The 21,803-nt window shown below is 50.3% G+C and overlaps 6 protein-coding genes across 6 annotated transcripts; 2 read left to right on the top strand and 4 right to left on the bottom strand.

Moving 5' to 3' along the window:
• Positions 1-1,281: 1,281 nt before the first annotated feature.
• Positions 1,282-2,750, bottom strand: AtWU_10571 (AP-2 complex subunit mu; the record flags this gene model as incomplete). Its single annotated transcript, XM_035505675.1, has 3 exons — positions 1,282-1,288; positions 1,362-2,340; positions 2,414-2,750. 3 exons carry the CDS (start codon positions 2,748-2,750, stop codon positions 1,282-1,284), a joined length of 1,323 nt encoding a protein of 440 aa, XP_035361568.1.
• Positions 2,751-4,142: 1,392 nt separating this feature from the next.
• On the bottom strand, positions 4,143-5,611 carry AtWU_10570 (ERF4 family protein; the record flags this gene model as incomplete). Its single annotated transcript, XM_035505674.1, has 2 exons — positions 4,143-5,544; positions 5,607-5,611. The coding sequence occupies 2 exons, from the start codon at positions 5,609-5,611 to the stop codon at positions 4,143-4,145; spliced, it is 1,407 nt and encodes a 468-aa protein (XP_035361567.1).
• A 1,292-nt stretch (positions 5,612-6,903) lies between these two features.
• AtWU_10569 (putative protein N-terminal asparagine amidohydrolase) lies at positions 6,904-8,197 on the top strand (the record flags this gene model as incomplete). Its single annotated transcript, XM_035505673.1, has 2 exons — positions 6,904-7,075; positions 7,251-8,197. 2 exons carry the CDS (start codon positions 6,904-6,906, stop codon positions 8,195-8,197), a joined length of 1,119 nt encoding a protein of 372 aa, XP_035361566.1.
• Positions 8,198-11,313: 3,116 nt separating this feature from the next.
• AtWU_10568 (putative HLH DNA binding protein (Penr2)) lies at positions 11,314-12,564 on the top strand (the record flags this gene model as incomplete). The annotated part of the gene is made up of 4 exons (XM_035505672.1): positions 11,314-11,417; positions 11,471-11,526; positions 11,596-12,153; positions 12,212-12,564. The coding sequence occupies 4 exons, from the start codon at positions 11,314-11,316 to the stop codon at positions 12,562-12,564; spliced, it is 1,071 nt and encodes a 356-aa protein (XP_035361565.1).
• A 1,845-nt stretch (positions 12,565-14,409) lies between these two features.
• Positions 14,410-16,083, bottom strand: AtWU_10567 (putative extracellular cellulase CelA/allergen Asp F7-like; the record flags this gene model as incomplete). Its single annotated transcript, XM_035505671.1, has 2 exons — positions 14,410-14,823; positions 14,890-16,083. 2 exons carry the CDS (start codon positions 16,081-16,083, stop codon positions 14,410-14,412), a joined length of 1,608 nt encoding a protein of 535 aa, XP_035361564.1.
• A 1,108-nt stretch (positions 16,084-17,191) lies between these two features.
• AtWU_10566 (exocyst subunit SEC8) lies at positions 17,192-21,191 on the bottom strand (the record flags this gene model as incomplete). The annotated part of the gene is made up of 9 exons (XM_035505670.1): positions 17,192-18,175; positions 18,233-18,340; positions 18,428-18,573; positions 18,629-18,764; positions 18,818-19,258; positions 19,308-19,424; positions 19,486-20,474; positions 20,525-20,698; positions 20,789-21,191. The coding sequence occupies 9 exons, from the start codon at positions 21,189-21,191 to the stop codon at positions 17,192-17,194; spliced, it is 3,498 nt and encodes a 1,165-aa protein (XP_035361563.1).
• Between the last annotated feature and the right edge of the window lie 612 nt (positions 21,192-21,803).

Below are 21,803 nucleotides of genomic sequence, written 5' to 3'. Positions count from 1 at the left end.
TGAACTTGCGCCTTTTTAAACCGCCAATACCCTGATAGCATCGCTACGCTACCTCCTGTATTATGACTTTGACTTATTCGGCTCTCCTGTTTTACTTTTCACACAACTTACGGGCTCATGTACGATACGGGATATGGATGGATTTGTTTTACTTCTTTTCTTCTTTTCGTTAGGTGTTCCTTTCGGGGATTTCAGATTGTGTTACTACTACCCATTACTTTACCTTATTTCACGGTGCTGTGTGTTTTTGTTTCTACATTTCCGGGGTTACTTACATTATGTTTGTCCCATCCATCTATCCACATTGACCAGATTCAATGGATGAACGGATAGATGGGATATGGATGACTATACTTCGGGTTTCTTTTTTACTCCTTTTTCATGTATCATATGACTGACTATCTATGGACCGACGCACACTGGTTGTGTATGTACTTTATTCTAACTGTACTATCTATCTATCAAACTATCTATCAGCTATCTATCTATTTATCTTAAATCATTTGCAAAAGCGATGTATGTAGACCTAAATTATTCTATCTCATAATCGAAAATTACAGATGGTTGCTTTGCTCCGCACGTACATACATCATGTATGCTTTTTCGAAGCATATGTGAAACCTTATCCTCGCCTTTTATGGTAGATTTCACGTAATGGGAACTACTTAGGAGACTTTGGCGCTTTTGTACTAGAATGGAAAAGGCTTTGATGAGTGGTGGTCGAGCCTTCCATTAACTAGGTAACTATTCATTATTACTAAGTTATTAACCATAACTGGTAGGTAATAGGTAAGCTGAGTGCTGCTAAGCCGCTTCAGCCGTTGCGAAATGTAACGCTGTCTTTAATCTAGTAGTAAGCTAGGTAGTATTGAGGGGATTTACGAATGAAGATAAGTGAAGGAAAGAAACATCATAGTACTAAAATTATTACTACTATATGTTGCAAGACAAAGCATAAATTTGAGCAAGATGTAAGCAAGCAGTAAAGTACTCCGGCTAAGTTGCAAATAAAGAAACGAACTACCAATACCATCTAAGTTATGTCCATGACCAAACCCAGTAATGCCATTATGCCATGCATCAATCAGCCCCTATGTGCAAACAAGAGAACAGAACCTAGGAAGTATGAGTACAGCAGTACACACCCAACATGAAAACATGCAATCGATCAGTCAACGCCAGACACCAAGCTCAAAGGTCGGGAAATTAGAATGGAAGCTATTGTGATATAGATAGGGGGGATAGGACCGTCGGCCACCCTGTCTGCACTATTATATCATACTAGAATCTGTTTCGCTTGGAGTTAGCACACTAATCACCACCCCACATTTATCTGCGCAAGGGGTTCACATCAAACGTACCGAATTTCATAACTGCCCGCGCGAGTCATGTACCGCACCCACTTCACACTGCTGTAGTTGCTCTTCTCGAATACCTTCAGGTACCGCACCAATAGTCCACTGCTGGTGAACATGAGAAGACTGAACGACAGACTAAGCGGTGGCCGACTCCAAGCCTTCTGGTGCGTCATGCTCGTCAACGTCGCTTCTGCTGTCAGGACGTATTCGCTTCCACCGGAAAACCGCGCGATCTTCCACACAATGTTATTATGTTCCGGTTCGTACTTGGCCCGACCCTGACTGGTCCGTTCGGTCGTCTTGGCCGTGTTTAGCGGTGTTGGAATGCGAATCACAACGTTCGTCGCGAAGAGTTTCGAGCTGTAGTTTGCTTTGATAGCAACGCTGTATTCCACCTTGGTGGTGCCGACTTCACGCACGATCGGATGAACCTTGAAAGGCAGGTTGACGTTTTCGGTAGCGCGGTAGCGCATGAGCTCAAACTCGCCGTCGGGAGGCACAAAGGAAATAATACGATCGGCGTCGAAGCGGCCCAGCTTGACGCACTGGTGGAACTGGCAGTCTTCGAGTGTGACGGAGCCCGCGGCCGCGCGGGTAGCCTTCATAGTACCGTCGCGATTGCCGGGGGTGGAGGAGCCAGCAGCATCAGTATCGAGGAGCAAGCGGTCATTGAGGCCGAATTTGCACTCTGGAGTGCCGGAGAGGTAAGCTCGCATGACGATTTGGCCGTTGACATCGGCGCGAAGGACAGTGCCTGTGGCGGACATGAGAAGGTTGACGTCTTCGATCACGTCGACGAAGGCCTCGTTCTTGCGGTATTTAACGTCAGAACGGCGCCAGGAGAGAGCGCCAGTTGCTTGCATGGTGATACGGCTGGAATCGGTCGCAGAGTTGGCAATGGCGGATTTTACGCCTTCGGTGGTGATGTACATTTTCAGGGTGTCGGTCTCGGTGTTTTGAGGGTATCCGAAATCGAGGATTTCTATGAAAGAGAAAGCTGCGGTTTAGTAATCTTTCGATTTGGTAGTATTCCCGAAAGCAGAGATGAAGCGCACCGTCGAGCAGTTCGTAGATCAGGACAAAGTTGTTCTTCACGGCCTCCTCATCGAGCTTCCCAAAATAGCTCTTTCCCAGCATAACCAATCGGTATAGAAACTCGAAGACCAGCGCGGCATTGGCATTGCTCTTGGTCACGGCGACCAGGTAGATGTTTTCGTGTTTAACATGACTGAAGGTCGTGGAGCCCAGGGTTAGGATGGGCGAGCGGACTTGAGGGTTGGAGATGACTTGAATGCGGAAGATGTCGGCGAGGCGCGGGCGGCAGTCGCTGCGGAAAGCGCGGAAAATCAGGTTCTCGCCCTTTTGGTTGAAAATGAGGATACCGGAGAGCATGGTGAAGGGGCGCTGCGGAGGATGAGGGGCGGGAGGGGGGTGGAAGGAGAAGTAAGTAGAAGAAGAAAGGAAAGGGGGGAACGGAGAGGAATGAGGGGGCCGCGGAGAGAGGTGAAGTCGGTCTCGACCAGCGGAGGCGATGGATGCGGTTTGCCCGCCGACACTACTACTACTCGCATTACTACAGCTCTTTTCGATGCGCACTTCGAGTGGCCAGCCAGTACATAGTTTAGTACTTTATTCCAATTCTTCTGTGTGTTTGGTGAAAACTTGGCGATCAATAATTCGATGTTCTAATGCGTAAATATTAAGTCATGGCGACACAACACTCACATACGCAAGGGTTGCTCGAGCTGTCAAGGATGAGCATCGACAGCTCAAGTCTAGATAGTATAACTCTCGTCCATGGAATCGTTGTATTCGCGTGTTGAGAGGAACCCGTCATTCAGCTTCTGGTTAGTATATTTGTTTTCGGGTGCAAGTGAGGTGAGGCAACTTAACAAAAACACAGTAACTGGATGGTTCTTTCGGCTTCTTTCACGGCTGCGTCAAAGTAGGGCATATAACCTTTTATGGAAGATTGACAAATCCCCGATGGTGCCATGGCTCAAGTAGTATGTTGAGAAGATGGTGTTCTTTTATTGTATAAGCTACCGACTGGCATTATATGGTCTGATGCGTCTAGAGGGCTATAGGCAGCTGATGCAGAGTCGGAGGAGCGATGTCGAAAACACCAAAAGAGCACGCTTAGTACACTGTGTGCGGAGGTGCCTACGAGACACTACGTTCATGTATGTGCAGAATCATAATTGACTATGGAGGGCGTTGATCTCGAGATCAACCGTGGCAATTTGAAATAGGTATTATGTATGCTCGCGTTATTCCCGACTACAGCTCGATGCTAAGCTGTTTCCGGGTCTTTGACGGTCGAGCATACTAGGTATATATATACACAGCTCATATAGGCACCTAAATACATACAGACAGTAACACACTGATGGTTGAGAGGTTGTGCTATGCTCGTCTCATGTGCTGGCCGGATGTGCTGTCCACGAGTCGGCATGGAGCGACAGAATGCAACATGCCACTCCGTACTTTCGAATTCAGCAAAACCTCGTAGCGCTGGTTCACATTGCGATAACATGGACTGACGCCCACATGGCGGGTATCAAGGTTAGGGCATGGATATCATGACGGCGAGTCCAGTATCAAAAGAAATCACAAGAAAAAAAAGAGAGAGAATAAAATCTCGGAGATCGGAGTTCGAATGCAGTCCCCCTTCCCAACGAGACATATTAAAAAGGCGTAGATGATTAAAGGAAGTCGTAGAGAATGTAAAATGGGACTCAAGACCGCAGATGGCGATCTGACAGAAATCTTGCGGGAATTCCATCAAACGCCGCTGCTCGGCCGGGTCCCTGGAAGCGATGGAACTCCCTCACTGCGGATGATGCCAACCTTAGGATCCGGGATCTGGATGTCCAGCGACATGTACGCCGTCCTGCGGAGACTCCAGATATGTACTCCGTCCTTGGCCCCGACCTCTCTGTTCCACCTCTCCAGCCACGCTTCCACCCGTTTGAGATGGCTCTTGATTCCTGGCGCGCCTATGTCTTCCCAAATCCATCCCGTCAGAAGGCTCAGCGCACTGTCGATGAAGTTGCGAAGGCTGAACGGATCGAACGCCTTAACGAGCTCATCATTCACTGTGGCGATCACCTTTCGAAACTCTTGTTCGGGTAATAGCGGGTCCAGAATCTCGGGGTACAGGTTGGAGAATGTGGGAGCTAGGTCTCCCTTGATCATCCAATCACGCCGGATTCGTATGATGCGGGTGGTCATGTACTCCTCAGACCCAATCGGAACATGTGGGTTGATGTGAGGATAACACGGATGCGCAGGGCCCCAGGCTAACTCCTCCGCCACATCAGCCTCGCCGCCATTCTGAGCGCCGGTAATGGATGGTACAGATGCAATGTGTGACTGTGATCGCAGCGAGGATTGCGACTGGATGTGGCGGGGCCGGTCGTCGTGAAGCGGCCCAGGTCCGTCTACCGCGAAATCGAGGCCCAGATGCGCCCGTTCCGGAGCGCGAGGGTTCTTTACCTCCGGGGCACCATTTGATACTCCCGACTCGGACATTTCTCGTAACACCAGCTGGTCGTCAAACGCGCCACTGCGCCTCTGGCCGTGAGGCACTGCGATGCTGGAGCGTCCACTCTCCGTTTCCCCTTGGCTGCGCTCCACCACCAGACTGTTCGGGGATGGGATCGGTCGACTGCGACGCCGTTCGGGGATAGTCAGCAAAGGGTAGGCGTCTCGGTGTGCGTCGAGTGGGAGGTTCTCGTCGGAGAGCTGCGACAGATGGGGTACGGTGACCGGAGTGTTGCGGGGAACGTAATTGACAGGGTTTGCGAGTCGCACTGACGGCGGGCGCAAGATCGTGGGAGGTATCCAGGAACTCTTTCGCCGATATGAAAATCTGGCTTGGGAGGAGCTCGTTGCGGTGACCTGATCGGAGGATGTGGGGGGATGTGCCTCGAAGGAATGGCACCGGACGCGGAGGCCTCGCGGGGGATAAGGGGATGCTTCTTTAACCGGGGGCGAGGATAGTGAAGGGTCCGTTTGTGAGGCGAAAGGAGACGTTTTCGAAGAGGAAAACGACCGAGGGGGCCGCGAGGCGCGCTTAGATGGCGGAGAGGCCGTGGTGGACGAGGAGAGGAGAGACGTTGTGGTGGGAGGATTAGGAAATGATGTCGATGGCCCAAGGATAAGAATCGATCGCAGTGGGCGGCTTTGATTGGCGGGTGAGGATCGAAAAGGGGCGCGGCAAGGGACAGAAGATGATCTGAGCACGACATTCAACGATGGAAGGATGGAAATGATGCTGGTCAAGATGATGTTAAGTTAAATGGAAAAGGACCTCGAATGGGCCTCTCCGAGTTTCTGGTGCAACCAAGAGGGGGTATAATGAATGAATGGGAATGGAGTAAAGGAAAGTACTCAGTCAGTAAATAGTCGGTAGTTAGTATCTACTCCCTATGTACACAACTTGCTCTCACTACTAGGGAGGATGATGATCTCGATGATGAGGTGACTCCACCCACAAAAGAATGAATGCAGTGGGATTGAAACGAGTGAGTATAGTTTGACGGTTTCAAAGATTCAACTGCTAGGCCCGAAAAAAAAAAGAGGATGGCCATGGCTCTTATTATTGTCGCGGAATGAGTTCGCCCAGAGGCCCATCCTTTATCCACCGGATCCCGACTCGAAACAATAAACGAGTCAATAGCCCAAGTAAGGCTCCAACCCAACGCGGGAACCGGACCAGAACTACCTCGATTTTCCAAAGTTAAAAATATTCCCTAGTACGGAGTAACTACCGAGTAGTATTGCATCCATCCATACTACTATTCATTCATCCGTCCACCCAAAAAATGGTTGTGCAGCAAATCAGGTACCGCCGACCCTTGGATCAGATGCAATGATTGGTAGGTCCCCTCACAGCACGGTCCAATGTTCTTTTTCTCTTAAGATGGCCAAGGACAGGGCGAGCGATGAAGGACAGCCTCATGGCCAAGGACAAAGGCAGTCCGAGTCTGAATTAGATTAAATATTGGCCTGGGATGGAATTAAAATGAAGCTTGATCGCCTTCCTTCCCCCGTGCCATGACGTCGCCCGGCAGTCTTTTTGGGGTTCTGGCCACGGGACTATCACGTGAACTCATTGCTTCTCCGCCAATCAGAACCTGGAAACATCTTCACTGGAGCTCCCCTCTCCAGTCCAGTCAAGTCTCTCGCTTCACTCACTTCATCAAGAACTTTTAATCAGTTGTCTATACTTCGCTACTTCAGGCTCCCTTCGGCCACAACAAGGAGACCAAGTAGAAGCATTTATTTCTAATCACCCCGTCTCTTTCCAAGCCAAGACGGTTGTGAAGTTCTGTGCATCGTTCGTTTGTACCTCGCAGTCAAAGTGTTCGCACCCATCCATGTCGGACCCTTCCAACGCAGCTTCCGTCTCCTGCATTTGACGCGGCCTCCGCTCGCCATCTGCAATACCAGTATTACTCTACGCGTTCGACACAGCTGTGGCCCAGCTCAAAACTATCGTACTTCATCTCTGCGTTTGTACCATCAACGGCCCCAAGGAATGAAAGTAGCAACGCTGCAGTTTGCCCCTCGTTTGGGCGATGTCGATGGCAACATCAAGAGAGCCAATGAGCTGCTCAAAGACGGGAAGGTAGTGCGGGGCGTTGGAATTGGGGTTGGACTTGATCTCCTGAAGCCGGATGTTTTGATTTTGCCCGAGTTGGCCTTGACGGGTAAGTGTTACTCTGTCCTCCCCACGGATGTCACACGACGCATGAGCTTCGGGATGTTTGTGCTCGGTGGCTTGTTCAGTGTGTCTTAGCCTGGAGCTCTTACCTCTACCGACATCTATTGAGGTTCCCTTCGCCCCCGGATTTTTCTAAGCAGCACGGTCATTAATTCGGCCAGGATACAACTTCCCCTCGTTGGAGGCTATAAGACCCTTCCTAGAGCCCGTTGGACAAGGTCCTTCAGCGCAGTGGGCTCGAGAAACGGCCAAACGCTTACAATGCAAAGTCTGTGTGGGCTATCCGGAAATTTACACAGATGATGGTGCCCAACAGGCTGATTCAACTGATTCCAGGGAGACTTGCTACAACTCCCTGCTGGTGGTGGACGAAAGTGGTGACATCGTCCTAAACTACCGTAAATCGTTCCTATACTACACGGATGAGACGTGGGCGGCAGAGGGCGACCCGCAGCAAGGCTTCCACCAGCTCTCCTTCCGAAACTCAAATCAAAGCTCGGTGGAGTCCCAGATAGCTACCTCTTTCGGCATCTGTATGGACATCAACCCATATCGATTCGAAGCTCCCTTTACTGCCTGGGAGTTTGCCAATCGGGTCCTGGATACGAAGTCCGAGCTGGTCATACTTTCTATGGCCTGGTTAACCTTGTTGGAGCGGGACGAGCTCGACTCGCTCGGTGATGAGCCGGACTTGGACACGTTTAACTACTGGATCCAGCGGTTTATGCCGCTTATCAGGAAAAAGATGGGCCATGCAACCAATTTCGACGGCGATGATGCTAATCGCGGAAAGAAGATTATCATTGTGTTTGCCAATAGAGCGGGAGAAGAACCGGGCGCCGAAGGGACGAACCCAGCTCGATACGCGGGCACGAGTGCTATCGTAGCAATCACACAGAAACCACCATCCCGTACATCAGGTAAGGAAACTTCTTCTAAAGAAGGAGACCCTGGTGACGATACGGATGCCGCTGAGACAGATGCACCGTCATTTGATACACAAATTCTGTGTTGGGATATGATGGGTGCGACGACGGAAGGTATTTGTTTTGCCGACACTACGGCAGACCCCAGCATGGTGTTTGGATTGGTCAAAGCTTCAAAATGACATTCCAACTGCACATGAGGCTAAAGCCACCTCGGCGTTGGTGGGTTGCAGCCTGGAGTGGTGCCCTGCCTATCAATTCTATTTCAGATGGCGTCACTTGAGTCGGCGTTCGTAAATCAAATAGATCGTATACTGGGGTTGCTTTGGACGTGGACAAAAACCGAATAAGAGTCGCAATGCATGTCCAAGGATCTATTGTCTGGCACGATAGGAAGCCGTGTCGACGTCCTTTCCCCTGCTGTGTAGGAAGCTTATCTGGGCACCAGTCTCTGGCTCACTTGTTCTGTTCCCTGCGCTTTGGGCTCCCCACCCTGTCCTTTGACCTAGTGGGCTTCTTATCGGAGAGTGAAGTGCATATCGTCAACCGACCGACCGACAGACGGGCAGGTTCCAAAGTCCCGAGTTGCCACAGTGAGCCATGATCTATCATGTGAGGCACTTTCTGGCCCCAGTCAGTCTCGACCATCATTCATGTGACAGGCGATGGCAACTCGTCATTGTCACTTGGCTGTTTATTCGCATTGGAGCGACCAAGGCGAATCTAGACTCATTTCTGCTCTCCGGAGAATACCCGCCTACTACACAGTAACTGTATACTATCCTCCAAGGTCGATTGCGGCAAGAACCCCGGATGATCAGAGGGTTCCGGACAATGATCGCTACAGCAAGCTAAAGTACCTAAGGGTAGAGTATCCACTCCAGCATCTTATCTCATGACCAACTGATCAGCGACATCGCCCGTCAGATGGACTCCTAGTTCCTCAAAGTCAACTGCTGAATCTTGGAAGGAGGCTTTTTTTCTCTTCCTGTCGGGTACCCCCCCGTTTCTGCATGCAACCCTTGACGCGCATCCCTAGGCAAGGAAAGGTAGCATATTTCGGAGGATGCGCGGCCATCTTAGTGAGGAGAAGGCTAGTAGAGATCGCGACGGCGGACCTGATAGGTTGCATTGCGCACACATGTGACGGTTGGAGTTAGCGGACAGCCTTGGAAAGATTGAGAATTGACCCGGGTTGGTTCGAAAGAAAACAGAGTTGCTGCGCAATGGGGCAGGGCATGGAGGCCCATCGTGGCTTGATCATGCCAAATGGAGGGTGGATTGCGGGCCTCCCTCCCACCAGTACTTTTGTAGACTGACGATTGGAAGTCACTGATAGTATCTATGACCCGTTCGCAGAAAACAGGGGGCACAAAGGCAGGTGGACGACTGGACAGTCAGATCATGACGACATACATGGAAAGTTCAGACTGCAAAAGAGATCGGCGGCTAAGGGGAGGGGGGATCAGAGACAAGCCACCACAGTAATGACTCTTTTGAGACTTTGGTGCTGACTCGACTTGAAATAACTCATTAGTACTCCATAGATAGTCACTAGTTGTAACTACCGTCCAGTAACTGGTTGCTACTTGGAAGGGACGGGCCGACCGGGATGAGCAGGCACCCTCCACGGCGCAGCGACGTTTCCACTCCAATAATGGACTTCTGCAGGAATAACAGGATATTCCTCCCATTCGATCAGTGCTACTGTATGTTCTTGAATAGACCGATCGCAGGACACTAGAGAAGTCAGAAAGGACACCAATCAGTCCCCTTTTCCCCTTTCGAGCCAAGAGGGCTGCCGGGTTCCACGTGATTCCGGGTGAACCCCTCCTCCGACCACCGGGACAGAGGAGGCCTGCCGACCAATCAGAATTGGTGATCGAGGAGTTGGGTGAGGAGGGGGCACGGGATGGCAGCACCTGACAATTTTGTGATGGAGAAGGAGGGAATGGGGGAAGAGGAAAACCGGTTGGAACGGAGGTGAAGGGGTGGGGGGGTTGAGGGAAGGGAAAATAGGAATATGATAATGTGCCAGGGCAAAAAAATAAAAAAAACTCAATGAGAATGATGTTTACAGAAAATGGTTGGTATTGGTGGTGGTATGATTCCGGGCTGGCCTCACTTGAATAAAAGAGACTTGCTTACTTACTACTAGTAAGTTTAGTAGGTTTCTACTTTACTGTAAGTGATTCTCAGAATAACCCTCCTCCCCTTCTCTTTTATTGTCTGTTTTGGATCAGGTACTACAGTAGCCCTGTTTTTTGGAGGGAGAAGTTGAACTACTTACTATATACATTGCAGCAAGTACCACGGGAGTATAACATTAACCAACTGGTTAGTTAGTTAGTTACTATCAATACTCCGTGACTTTTGACTTTTTGAGAGAGGGTGGGGTCAGGTGATCGGCCTGGCGTTACATACTACTCACATTATCCTTTACTTTACACCTCGGGTCCATTTGGGTCACCGTAGCGGGCGGTTCTCCTCTCTTTGATTCTCGTCCTTCGTCCCTCGCCACGTGAGCAGTCCCTCTCTACTCGACTCTCTCTCTACTCCTCCATGTATCCCTTTTTTCCATTGTAAAATCCGCCACAACTTTTTGCTTGTTTTCAAAGCCGATCCGTCCGCTGTCTTTGATGTGGATGCTTCGATCCCGACCATTTCTTTCGTGAACAAATTTCGTTCTCCAGCTTCTGCGATCGAACCGGTGTCTTCCCTCTTGTTGTTGCCCGTGGCAGGTGACTTGCTGTCAGGTGATAGATAGACCATCCCAAGGTAATCAATCCAGCTCTCCCTCTCCTCCCCTTCGCTCGCGCTGTGCCCCTCTACTCTCTGTCGCCTCTTGTCTGCTCCGCGGTTCTGCCACGGCCATCAGCATCGCCATAGCATTATGGTTTCTGCTTTGGCAAACCCCCTTGTCCTCTCCTTCTCCGACATGGCCCGGTCGGGCGATGGCCGAGGATGATGATGCTGTTTTTTCCCGCTTCCATCGGTCGCAAAGGCGTCTTCGCGACGCGTCGCCGATCTCGCTCCCATCTCAGGGATTTGCTCTTCATCTCCTCATGTGCCCGTGCTACTGCCCTCGCTTCAGTGTCATCTCTCGTTTGTAGTTGTATCTCTGCTGGTGGTCGCGCCGTTCATCTTGTGTTCGGTGCTTGTTGGTGCTTGGATGCGGAGGTGGGCGCGTCAGCAAACGCGTTACTAGCTCACAACCCGTTCAGAGATCTGGCTCACCTGTGCACCCCAGCAACTGTAGCCCTTCACTGGGACTATCCAATGGCTCCACCGCAATTCAATGAATGCTACCATTTCCCCCACTTGCAATAGTGTTGCTTTGTTCATCCGCCGGATCATTTCCTACATCATCTTGAACCGTACTGATCGTGCAAAAGCAACTTGGTTACTAACGGAACTTCTAGAGTTAACGGGAATCGCCTAATCTCTCCGATTAGGCCCCTAGAGCTGGAGCGAAACTCCGGTAACTTCACTGAATCCCTATCGTTAGCAGGTAAGTGCACTTCGAAGGTGGTGGCTGGCTCCCTAAATGACGCGCCGCGATACTAACCGTTACGCACAGGGCAGTCATATCATACATACCTAACGATGTCTGATCCGTCGTTGGGTGCTACCGATGGTAGTGTTACGGCCAAGCGAAAGCGCGACAGTACCGATAGCACCGGTCCAGATGCCCAGCGTCTGAATCGATCTTCCAATGGGAGCAACGGCAGCATTCCCGCCCCAGATACTCAGCCGAACTTCGCCCATAGCTCTCTTGGATCCTATGACACGCATCTTCCAAGTGCTACGACAGAACTCAACATCGACCAGCAAATCCTGCAACATGTTGGTCCCCAAAACGGTATCTCGGATGATAACGCCCTCACTGCTAAGGCGGCACTCGCCGCCCACACCCCTCAGAACAAATACCCACCTCCCCCTGATGCGACCTTTGACAACAATCTCGCCCATGGCTTGACGTTTGGAGACGATATGGGCCAGGCTATCGGCTCCGCACATGGTCACAATTCTACTGCTGCCGCCGTCTACGCTGCTCGCGAAGCACAGAGCATGAACCAGAAGCCTTCTGTAGGTTCTCCTGAGTGGCATCAGATTCGGAAAAACAATCACAAAGAAGGTACAGCAATCTTTCCCCCTCTCCACTTTTCATAGTGCATCCATTAATAAAGACTTAGTGGAGCGGCGACGCCGTGAGGCGATCAATGAGGGCATCAATCAGATCGCTCGCCTTGTCCCCAACTGTGACAAGAACAAGGGTGCCATTCTGCAACGCGCAATCGAATATATATGCCAACTACACGAAGAAAAGAAAGCCATGAGTGAACGTTGGGATCAGAACAATATGACCACGAGCCATGCAATCAACGAAATCAGCTCGCAGAACTCCAAACTGAAGATCGAAGTCAACCGTCGCGGTGACATTGCGCTGAAGTGGCTGCAGCGCTGCCGCGACGCAGGTCTCGATTTCGAAGACTACGAAGACTCGAAGGAGCTGGAGCCCCTTGACATTGACCAAGGCCAGGTTTAATCTCGACTAACGTGCATTACTGTGCGTACAGAGAATGTAGTGTGAGAATCACTGCATTATCTCGTCTCTTTATATTCACATGTGCTACGACTTGTTTACCTTGGGAGGCATGAGACAGCACCGATCTTGTCGCTTGCTTTCCTCTTCCTTTTCCCCTTTTAACACCTTATCCTAACAGCTTCTCCCCTTTCATTGAACAGACCTTGCCTGATCTCTCCCTGTTTCCAATTTTATTTTCCATGTCAGTTATTTGCAAGGTACAGTCTTACGATGTCCGGTTTTTGTTGTGAGGGAGAACGATGTGGTTCTCCAATCTTTATTTTAATTGCCTAGCCTGGGGTGGGTATCCTGTTTCTATTTTCCCCGTATCTGCTTTTACCCCTGCTGTGATTCTTTTCTGTATGCTATTCTTAAGGATGGGACGGCGAAACTATGGCTGGGAGTGGATGATCCGATGGCCATGTAGCCTAGGACACCACGGCGTGTTATCGGAATGCAAGCTCATTTCAAGTCTGATCTCGGTATGATTCTAGTAATGATTTTGTAAACAGCAGATATCGGACGAGTAATCAAAGATAAGAGTGATTTGTCCTGCCTGCACTGGAATCAATAGAGTAGTAGATTACATGCGGCACATACATAGCCGATCACTCTAGGACACTTACAGTATTGGTGTCTCTTTTCCCTTGTTCCATTACTCTACTCATAGATACACAATCAAATCCGAAACCATGCCCCAAACCATTCACACCACACTCCATTTTCTTTTCACTCTTCAACTTTATCCCCTTCCCCATAGCATTCCCATCTACTACATAAGCAGTAAACACAATTGTCCAACTCGATTCGATTCACCTAGTAATACATAGATGATACCACCACCATTACGTACTACTATCTAGCACCGTACCATACCCGTGCCTCCTTTCTCATACATACAGTAGATAATAAAAACCATAGCCCCAGCAGTCTTACCCCCGACCGGACGACACCTGAGTATACATCCGGGCGCCCGCTGTTGACAATACATCACGTGCATTTACATACATCCCCATGTATGCGATGTGTGTGTGTGTGTGTGTGTGTGTGTGTGTGTGTGACGATTCCAAATTTGGCTGAGATCTGAGATCAGGATAATTGTTCGACTTGTTTCTTCTTCTCTTATCTTTTTTTCTCTTGTTGGTGGGTGGTTTTGCTTAGCTAGCTAGGTAGTAGTGTTGGATTAAATTGAGAGAGTGGGTTTGTAGCCTGATAGGTTGGATGGTGGAGGCTGGCTGGCTGCTTGGTTATTTTAACTTGGATACTTGTATTTCTTTCTGCGCGATGGACGAAGAGTATGACCTTGGTTGGGTTTTATTGCGATTCCGCGGGAGTAGATAGAAGTGATTACTAGTTCGAGAAAGGGTATATAGTAGTGGGATTGGGTAACTATGTAGTGTGATTTGTCATTTGGAGATATTGAAATTTGTGCAGTGAGTTGTATTAAATGGGGTCGTAGATGATAGTATGATTTGTTTATATGATAGTGTAGTATGATAGTTAGACAGTCGTGGCTAGAGAAGGAGAACCAAGTGGATGTGGCGCGGTGCGATATGTGGCATGAACGGTGTTATTCTTAGACATAAGTAGTAATAGTGGTAACCTAATAGGTTTTCGAAATAAGTATATACAGGAAGTTTATAAGATTTGTGAAAAGAAGCCCCCAAACAAAGCGCTAATACACCAAGTAAGCAGAAGCATGACCAAACCCGGCACACACACTTCTAGAGAATTAAAATTTTAGAAAGAGTACAACATCATATCCCGTCATCGCGAACACCCAGTCAGTCGGGTCAGATCACCAATTTACTCAAAGTTGGAGGAAGCAGTGACAGACGAGCCAGATGAGACGCTGACGTTCTTGACGGTGATCTGAGAACCACCCTCGGCAGTGACACGGACATCGACGGTGTCGGTACCGAAACCGCTCTGGTTCTCGAAGTAGTTGTAGGAGGAACGGGTGGTGGATTGCCAGGTGCTACCGCTGTCGGTGCTGACCTCAAGCTTGGTGACGGGCAGGTTGGAGTTGACGACCTGCATGGCGAACCAGTAGGCGGAGGTACCGCTCTTGTTGACCAGTTCGATCGGGGAGGTGATACCACAGGCAACGTATTCCCAGTCGATGCTGATAACGCCCTTGGAGATGTCGGCGAGCTCGGAGAAGGCGCTCTCGAATAGATCGAGGTGGTTGGAATCGCATTCGGGACATTCATCGACAACCTTGGAGTTTGTTAGAGACAGGAACGAAAGCATGTAGGGAAGCAGTGCTTAGGAGATGAGACTTACCATGGCCTTGATCTTGGTACCGCTAGGGCCAGTGACCTCGACACAAGAACCACATTCCGCTGCGTTGTCCCAGCGTTGGGAGGAGAGTGCCGTGCCGAAGAGGCCAGAGGGGATAGTGTAGTCGGTGAACGAGCAGGTTCCACCCGAGACGTTACCGCCGTAGAAAGTTGCCTCACCCGAGTACTCGGAACTCAGGGCACTGCTAGAGGTGGAAGAGCTAGAGCTGGAGGCAGACGATGTCGCGGCGCTAGCAGCGGTTGAGCTAGAAGAAGTAGACTTGGATTCGACGGTGGTGGCTGCGGCCTGGGTAGCAGCAGCTTCGGTAGTGGCAGCCTCAGTGGTAGCGGCCTCAGAGGTAGACTGAACAACAGCTTCGGTGGTAGCAGCAGCCTGAGTAGTAGCAGCTTCGGTGGTAGCGGCAGCAGCAGCCTGGCTAGTGATAGCCTCGGTGGTAGCGGCTTCAGGGGTAGGCTGGGCAGCAGCTTCAGTGGTCGCGACAGCTTCAGTAGTTGCAACCTCAGTGGTAACAGCCTCAGAGGTAGGCTCAGCGGCACCAGTAGTTGCGGCGGCATTAACAGCAGCATTGGTCGTCACCTCAACGACCGAGGAAGAGGAAGAGGAGGTAGCCTCCACAGCAGCGCTAGTCTCAGCAGCAGGGGAAGCTTCGGCAACGGAGGTGGTGGCAACTGGTGCAACGCTCTCGACCGCGGAGCTCGTGGTGGCGACCGCAGGGGTTGCAGTCACGACCTCGGTCACGATGACGGTTGAAGACGAGTGCAGAGTAGTAACCTGATCAACTGAAGTAGAGCTTGACTCGACAGCAGGGGACGAGGTTGACTGAACAGCGGGAGCGGAGGTTGACTCAACAGCGGGAGCGGAGGTTGACTCAACAGCGGGAGCAGAGGTTGGCTCGACGGATGCAGTTGAAGTGGGCTGGAGAGTAATCGTCTTGTAGTAGACGCTCTGAGTGTAACCAACGGGACATTGGCCTTCACCCACACTGGCGAGCGTAGAGGTTGGCGCGGTTGGCGCAGTAGAGGAGGGCTGGAGAGTGATAGTCTTGTAGTAGACGCTCTGGGTGTAGCCTTGGGGGCATTGACCCTCAGCTTCACGGTTCAGCAGTGGGTTAGCAGAGACCGTCGCAGCGGCACTCAGGGCAGTAAAGCCCAAAGAGGCGAGGCGTTGATACTTCATGTTTGGAAGATGGAGAAAAGTGTCTCAGACAAGGTGCCAAGAAATGAAATAAAGAATGGATGTCTCTCTCTCTTTGCCGGCCAAGAGATGGCGTGGAATCACAGTAAAGACAGGACGTGTAGTCAACACAATAATGGTCAGTAAGAATGAATGGACAGGATTTCAAATCCCAGTGTGTAGAATCTGCTGTTCCAGACAGAATGGCAAAGGAGCGACAAAGAGAGAGGAAGCTGAGAAAAGAAGGAACTTCGCAGAATAATAAGAGGCGAGGGAAGGAGAACGAGCGTTCGGGGGCGTCTGGCCCCAGAGCCAGGATAGTGTGATCCATCAGCAGCCATCAATCTAAGGAAATGAACAGTCGTAAAGATTTTCCCTGGTTAGCGCCTTAACTTTAATGACACATAAGCCCGAGGGAAGGCAGCAGCGATTTCGTTCGCGCACCGCGAAATGAGATCGCAATGTGAAACGCCGGGCGTGGATCACCACATTGAAAGACCAGGGAATTGGAGCAGAACTGATGGAGAAGCGCCGCCGCTGGGTCTTCCCTTTGCTCCGCACGTCTTAGATGTTGGCCAACATCAATGGCTTCTGATATTGAGTAATTAAACTACACGGGCCCGACCCACTGCTCGGAAATCACCTAACGGCCAGAGAAAATTGCCCGGCTAGTAAGCAGTCGGGGGCGATTGTCTCCCCTGCACCAAGCCGCCAATAGCCTGACCAAGAGCTCCAGGGGTGTTCAAGCCGGACTCACCTCTGGCTAGCCAGGTTTAGTCCAGGGTAAACAAAGGGAGTGGAAAATATGGGCTGATGGCGGCAAAAAGAACCATCAACCATTTGAGGGCTAGCAATGAACGGGGGATCCATCCGCTCCGCGGCATCCCGCAGTGGGTCGGGTCTCTGGAGCCGGGAGTTCGTTCACCAAAAAGTCTCAATAACAATCTTTATCAATAATATCTTAATCTCCGTTGGTACTGTTGAGAGTGTTGTCTAGCTTTCTAATCAGGTAGGGTCTTCAATCGGATGACCACAAGCGTCCAGGCATGGCCTCCATTGCGGGCTGTGTCTCCAGCACAGTCCTGGTTTGAAGCCGCATATAATCTATCCGTCACTTGGAATCCCACATTACCTCGTTTAACCTCAAGAGCGCATCGGCGCTGGCTTTCTTTGCTGCCATGAACTCCTCCCGATTCTCTGCACCTCGGGGGCCTAGTAGAATGTCTGAGAAGCAAAGGTCAATGAGGACCTTGAGTTCGTCGTACGTGAACGGTTCGCCATTACCAGCGGCCAGCGCTTGGTCTCCGTGGGTTGCGAACGATTCCTTCTCATCCTTTGCGTAGTCTAAGGCTTTCTCCGCACCTTCCAGGAACCAATCGAGGAATTTAGCGCTACGAGGCAGAGCAACCACCTCGGTGTGCTCACTGTTCTGCTGTGAGTTAGGACTGTCATCTTTCCGTCCATCATCTGTTGGGTCTATGATGATGTTCTTCAGATTCTGTTGCAGCACTAGCACGTCCAGCTGCAGTCGGAGCGCGCCATTTTCGTTCATAGCCCCAATATGACAGGTGTTCGCGACGAAAGTACGGTCGATGAATCGAGCAAGCCCAGACGTGATGAACCATCGCTCAGGTGGTCCTAGGTAAGACGAGATGTTGGTGTCAAACGCGATCAAGTCATTGTTCAGCTCAAGCACTGTAGGAGACGCAGCAGTTGGTTGGTTTGAGAGAATGTGCCACCAATTGGCGAGCGAGCTTGGGGAAGGCGTAGCGGGTTCCGAGCTTCGTGTGTTCCGGGGCTTGGGGCCTTCCATTGTCCGCTTCAGCATATGAATGATGCCGCAACGGATGTCGACATGCAGGGCGAAGAGAGCAGTGCATGCAAGATCGCGGAGAGACTGAAGAGTAGTATCGAACACAGTCGCTGTCTCTTGGTTCAAAGGAAGATAAACTGGTTGATTGATGCCCTCGCACTTTGGTTTCATGGCACCAATCAGAGTCCAGCGGCGATTGGCTGGTCGGGACTCAGCCTGTCGCGAGTCGGAGGCTGGTTGTGTGATTTGACGTAACTGAGCAAGATGGCTTGCGAACCATTGCTGTACTAATTAGCTTTTGTGATTGAAAAACGCTGGACTTGGATCGTCTCAACTAACCATGCTGTTGAAAAGAAGCGACAAGGATACGACTGTCTTGGGGTCAGATATGATGTCGTATGGCTCCAATGGAACCTCATTCGTCGAATTGATAAGGATGTCGGTTTCCTGATAGTGTCAACTCGAGCTTTCCAAGAAAAAGGCCTACCATAGGCCTTCGATAGGAAGGAATGGCACGGGGACTTTGTTAGCTACCTTGTCTACGAGCTCCCGCTTGTTCTCGGTCACTCCGTTCCATAATTCCGTGATAATGTCATGAACGTCGCCTGACTCCGCATGACGCGCAGCAGCCTTGAGCCGGACTTCTCCATTGTCTCGGGGAGATGTTTTGGTCACGATCGCTGAACGTTGCAAATTAGAAGAATGAAACAAGGATGCTGGCCACGGATGTCTCACCTTTGTACCATCCACAACACTTGTCGTAGTAAGTCACAATTTGCGAAAGGAGTAGCTGTGTGAAAGCTTGATCATGTGGGATGCTGGATAGCATTTTACTGAATTCTCGAATAATCGACATAAATTTGACCGTACCCTGCGCGACCAGCTGTTAGCAATATGTAAATAGTTGCCTAGGATTTCAATTACCCTGAAAACCGGTCGGGGAGAGACCCCAGACCAGTGAGGGTCCTCTGTGAAAGCATCCGGCGAGATAAAGCTAAGAGTGCAGAGGTCTGTCACGGTTTCGTCTAGCTGAGGGAGGAACACATTGACCAAGAAGTCATCTAGGAAAGAAGTCAATGTACTCATGGCAATGTCGGAATCCACGGGTACAATCTCCTTCAGTCGCTGAATAAATGATAGCGAAGGAGGAAGAAGGAGGCTCATGTTGAAGACGCTTGGCTCTATGAGGATCTTATGGCCAGTTCCCGAGTTTCCTTGTCTGGTGTCGGATGCATCGATGACAGCGGCTTTCTGGCTTGATTTGGTGACCAAGCCAGGAACCGAAGACCTGAGAATCTCGTCCAACTCATTTTGCTCGGCTTGTATTTCGGAAGTATGGTCCGTTTCGGACAATTTGAACATTTTCTATGGCCAGTGAGCAAATAAATAGGCACGTCTTCGTCATAGCACGCACCTTATTCTTATCTCTCTGCCCTGTATAAAGTTGTCGTTTCGCTTCAGCCTCTTCGTGTCGGGGCCGGAATGATGATTCTCCATCCGTTGCCAGGTAGTCATGCATGAGGGACCGGATCTTGATTATCTAGTGTTAGAAAGACAGACGAAAAAGCCCACAGCAGAGTCCATTCACGCACCTCACTTTGATAAAGCTTCCAAAGTTCCTTGAACCCACCCGCGAGCGCACTTCCCTTTGGTATACCCTCGCGTTCCACTATAGCCGCAATAACGTCATGAAGAACACGATGACCTTCAGCAATAGCCTCAAATTTAGCATACAAGGTCCAAAGAAACTCCGATAGCACGTGACCGCGTTTTTCGATTATATCCGTCGGCAAACTTGACTTGCTGTCTTGTGAGGCAAAGCCGCGGGTGTTGTTTGGATACCTTGCATCAATCTCGGCGTTGGTTTTATCAACAACGGCAAACAGTTCAACAGGCAGGCGTTGCTCTATCCTATCAACTGCGATGTCCAAATGACCCATCTTGTTCAGCGCTTCGATCAGCAATTGTATGTAGTAGAATGTATCGGCCTCCGGGTTTCGCGAAGCGTCTTCGACCATAGGCGTGGATGCGTCCAACTTCCCAAGAAATGCATAAACGGGTCTCTCCCATGAGCTTGTTCCGGTCCAGCTGGATGGGTGGGCCCCATTTCCTTCACCATCAGCAGCTGGTGGTTTCCAGCGGCCTGAACAGTAGGGAGATTTGAGGTAGAGGTGATCGTGCAGCTCCTCTATCAGAATGTCTGTAAGAGATGCTTCTTGGTTTCCAAAGTAGGCGCGAATATCTGCGAGGGCTCCAATATTCTCGAGTTCAGAGCGCCGCAACAGCCGCAAAGCATTATGCAATACCTCCACAGCCGCAAGGAATCGTTTGTCCGATATTCGTGATTCTAGCCTTTCGGGCAGAGATTGAATCTCTTGTATCTGGCTGAATAATTGTATAATGTCGTCATATTTCTGTGACGACGTAGCTAACCCCTTTAATTCGGGCTTGGTCGACAACAATCCGGATTTTGCCTCTTCCAGCGAGATCTTCAATGTCCGGACTCGGCTTTGTGAGCTCTGTATGCTTGACTGGATCTTATGATAAGTACCAATGGAACTATTGAAGCCCTGGTGATGTTCTGGATACTTCAGCATCGTTTGAAGGCAGATGAGGGGCTTGGCGGCTTACCATTGACAACGGACTTCAATGTCCTCTGGATTTTATCATTGATTCTTATAAAATCCGGCTCGCGATCGGCTTTTCCCAAGGTACTGGTATCCATCAGCTGCAAAGCGACTTGCACAGGCACACAGTTTTCGGAGGCCACAAAGTCCCATTCTCGTTGAACCATTTGCAGTACGTCTGTGACGGGAGCCAGTAGTGTTAGCATACTTCTGCTCAATCAAACCTCCCCTTGCAAAAAGTAAGAGGAAGAAGAGGTACAATCCGAACCTTCGATGGCCTGGGGACCTGCCGCATGACCGGGAACATTCTCGCCGCTGCTATTGTTTCCTAACCAGCTATTATCTCCGCGAGGGCGACCATCTCGAGAACCGAGTGCCCTCCTATCAGCCTCTCCGTCCCTTGTGCGCGATCGCGACGATGAGTGATCACCATCTCTTTCCCGTCTTTCCCGTCGTCGCTCGGGTGACTGTCCCGGTGACAAGGAAGATGATGAAGGCTCTGGATAGAAGCCACCGTATCCACCTGGGCGACGCTCTCTCTCCGCACTGCCTCCTCCGTAGCCGTTCATCCCAAGGCTGCTACTGCTTCCGCCGTATCCACCATCACCGCGGTCATAGCGGCTGGTATCGGAATACCCGTATCCGTTTGCGTAAGGATTACTGCCACTCATACCAGAGAATTGTCTTCGTCGGAGGCTAATTCGTGGGGAAGCTGATAATTGGGAGTTGAGGCTTTGCTGGCGAAGCGAAGGTAACGGGCTGTTTCGAAACCCTAGGTGAAGTTATGATCATGTAATGTTGTTGTCGCAATGATTCAAGCTAAGAACGATACTAGCATGATCGCCTGGGTTGAGTTCAAAGCTAGGGAGGAAACAACGCCAGTTCCAACTGCGGAGGGGGGGAGCAATAATATTGGCGTTAGGTCGGGGATGCTATGCGGAGAAGGTGTCAGCTTGTAGATAGGAGCGGCAGTTTGGGGTTGGCGGTCTCAACCTTTACCGCCTTGCTTGTTCTATGGTATACTCCGCACCAAGCAAGCCTGACAAGGTTACTGAAACTATGAATCTTTCTACATCCATTTTGTCTCATAAGTATGTAGGTAATGATTTTGAAGCAAAGGGAACCATGTATACTTTGCCTAATGCACGTCATACAATTGAGCACGTGTTACCGAAAGTCCTCTCAACGCGCATCCGCCTGGTCATGGTTACTACAGTCCATCCAAGCCATATGTCCTTGTTAATCCAAACGGTACTTCATCTTCTTCTTAACTTCTGGGTATC

Source organism: Aspergillus tubingensis, assembly GCF_013340325.1.
Source record: "Aspergillus tubingensis WU-2223L DNA, scaffold_13, whole genome shotgun sequence".
Lineage (NCBI taxonomy): Eukaryota > Fungi > Ascomycota > Eurotiomycetes > Eurotiales > Aspergillaceae > Aspergillus > Aspergillus tubingensis.
This window is presented reverse-complemented; position numbering and strand designations above follow the sequence as displayed.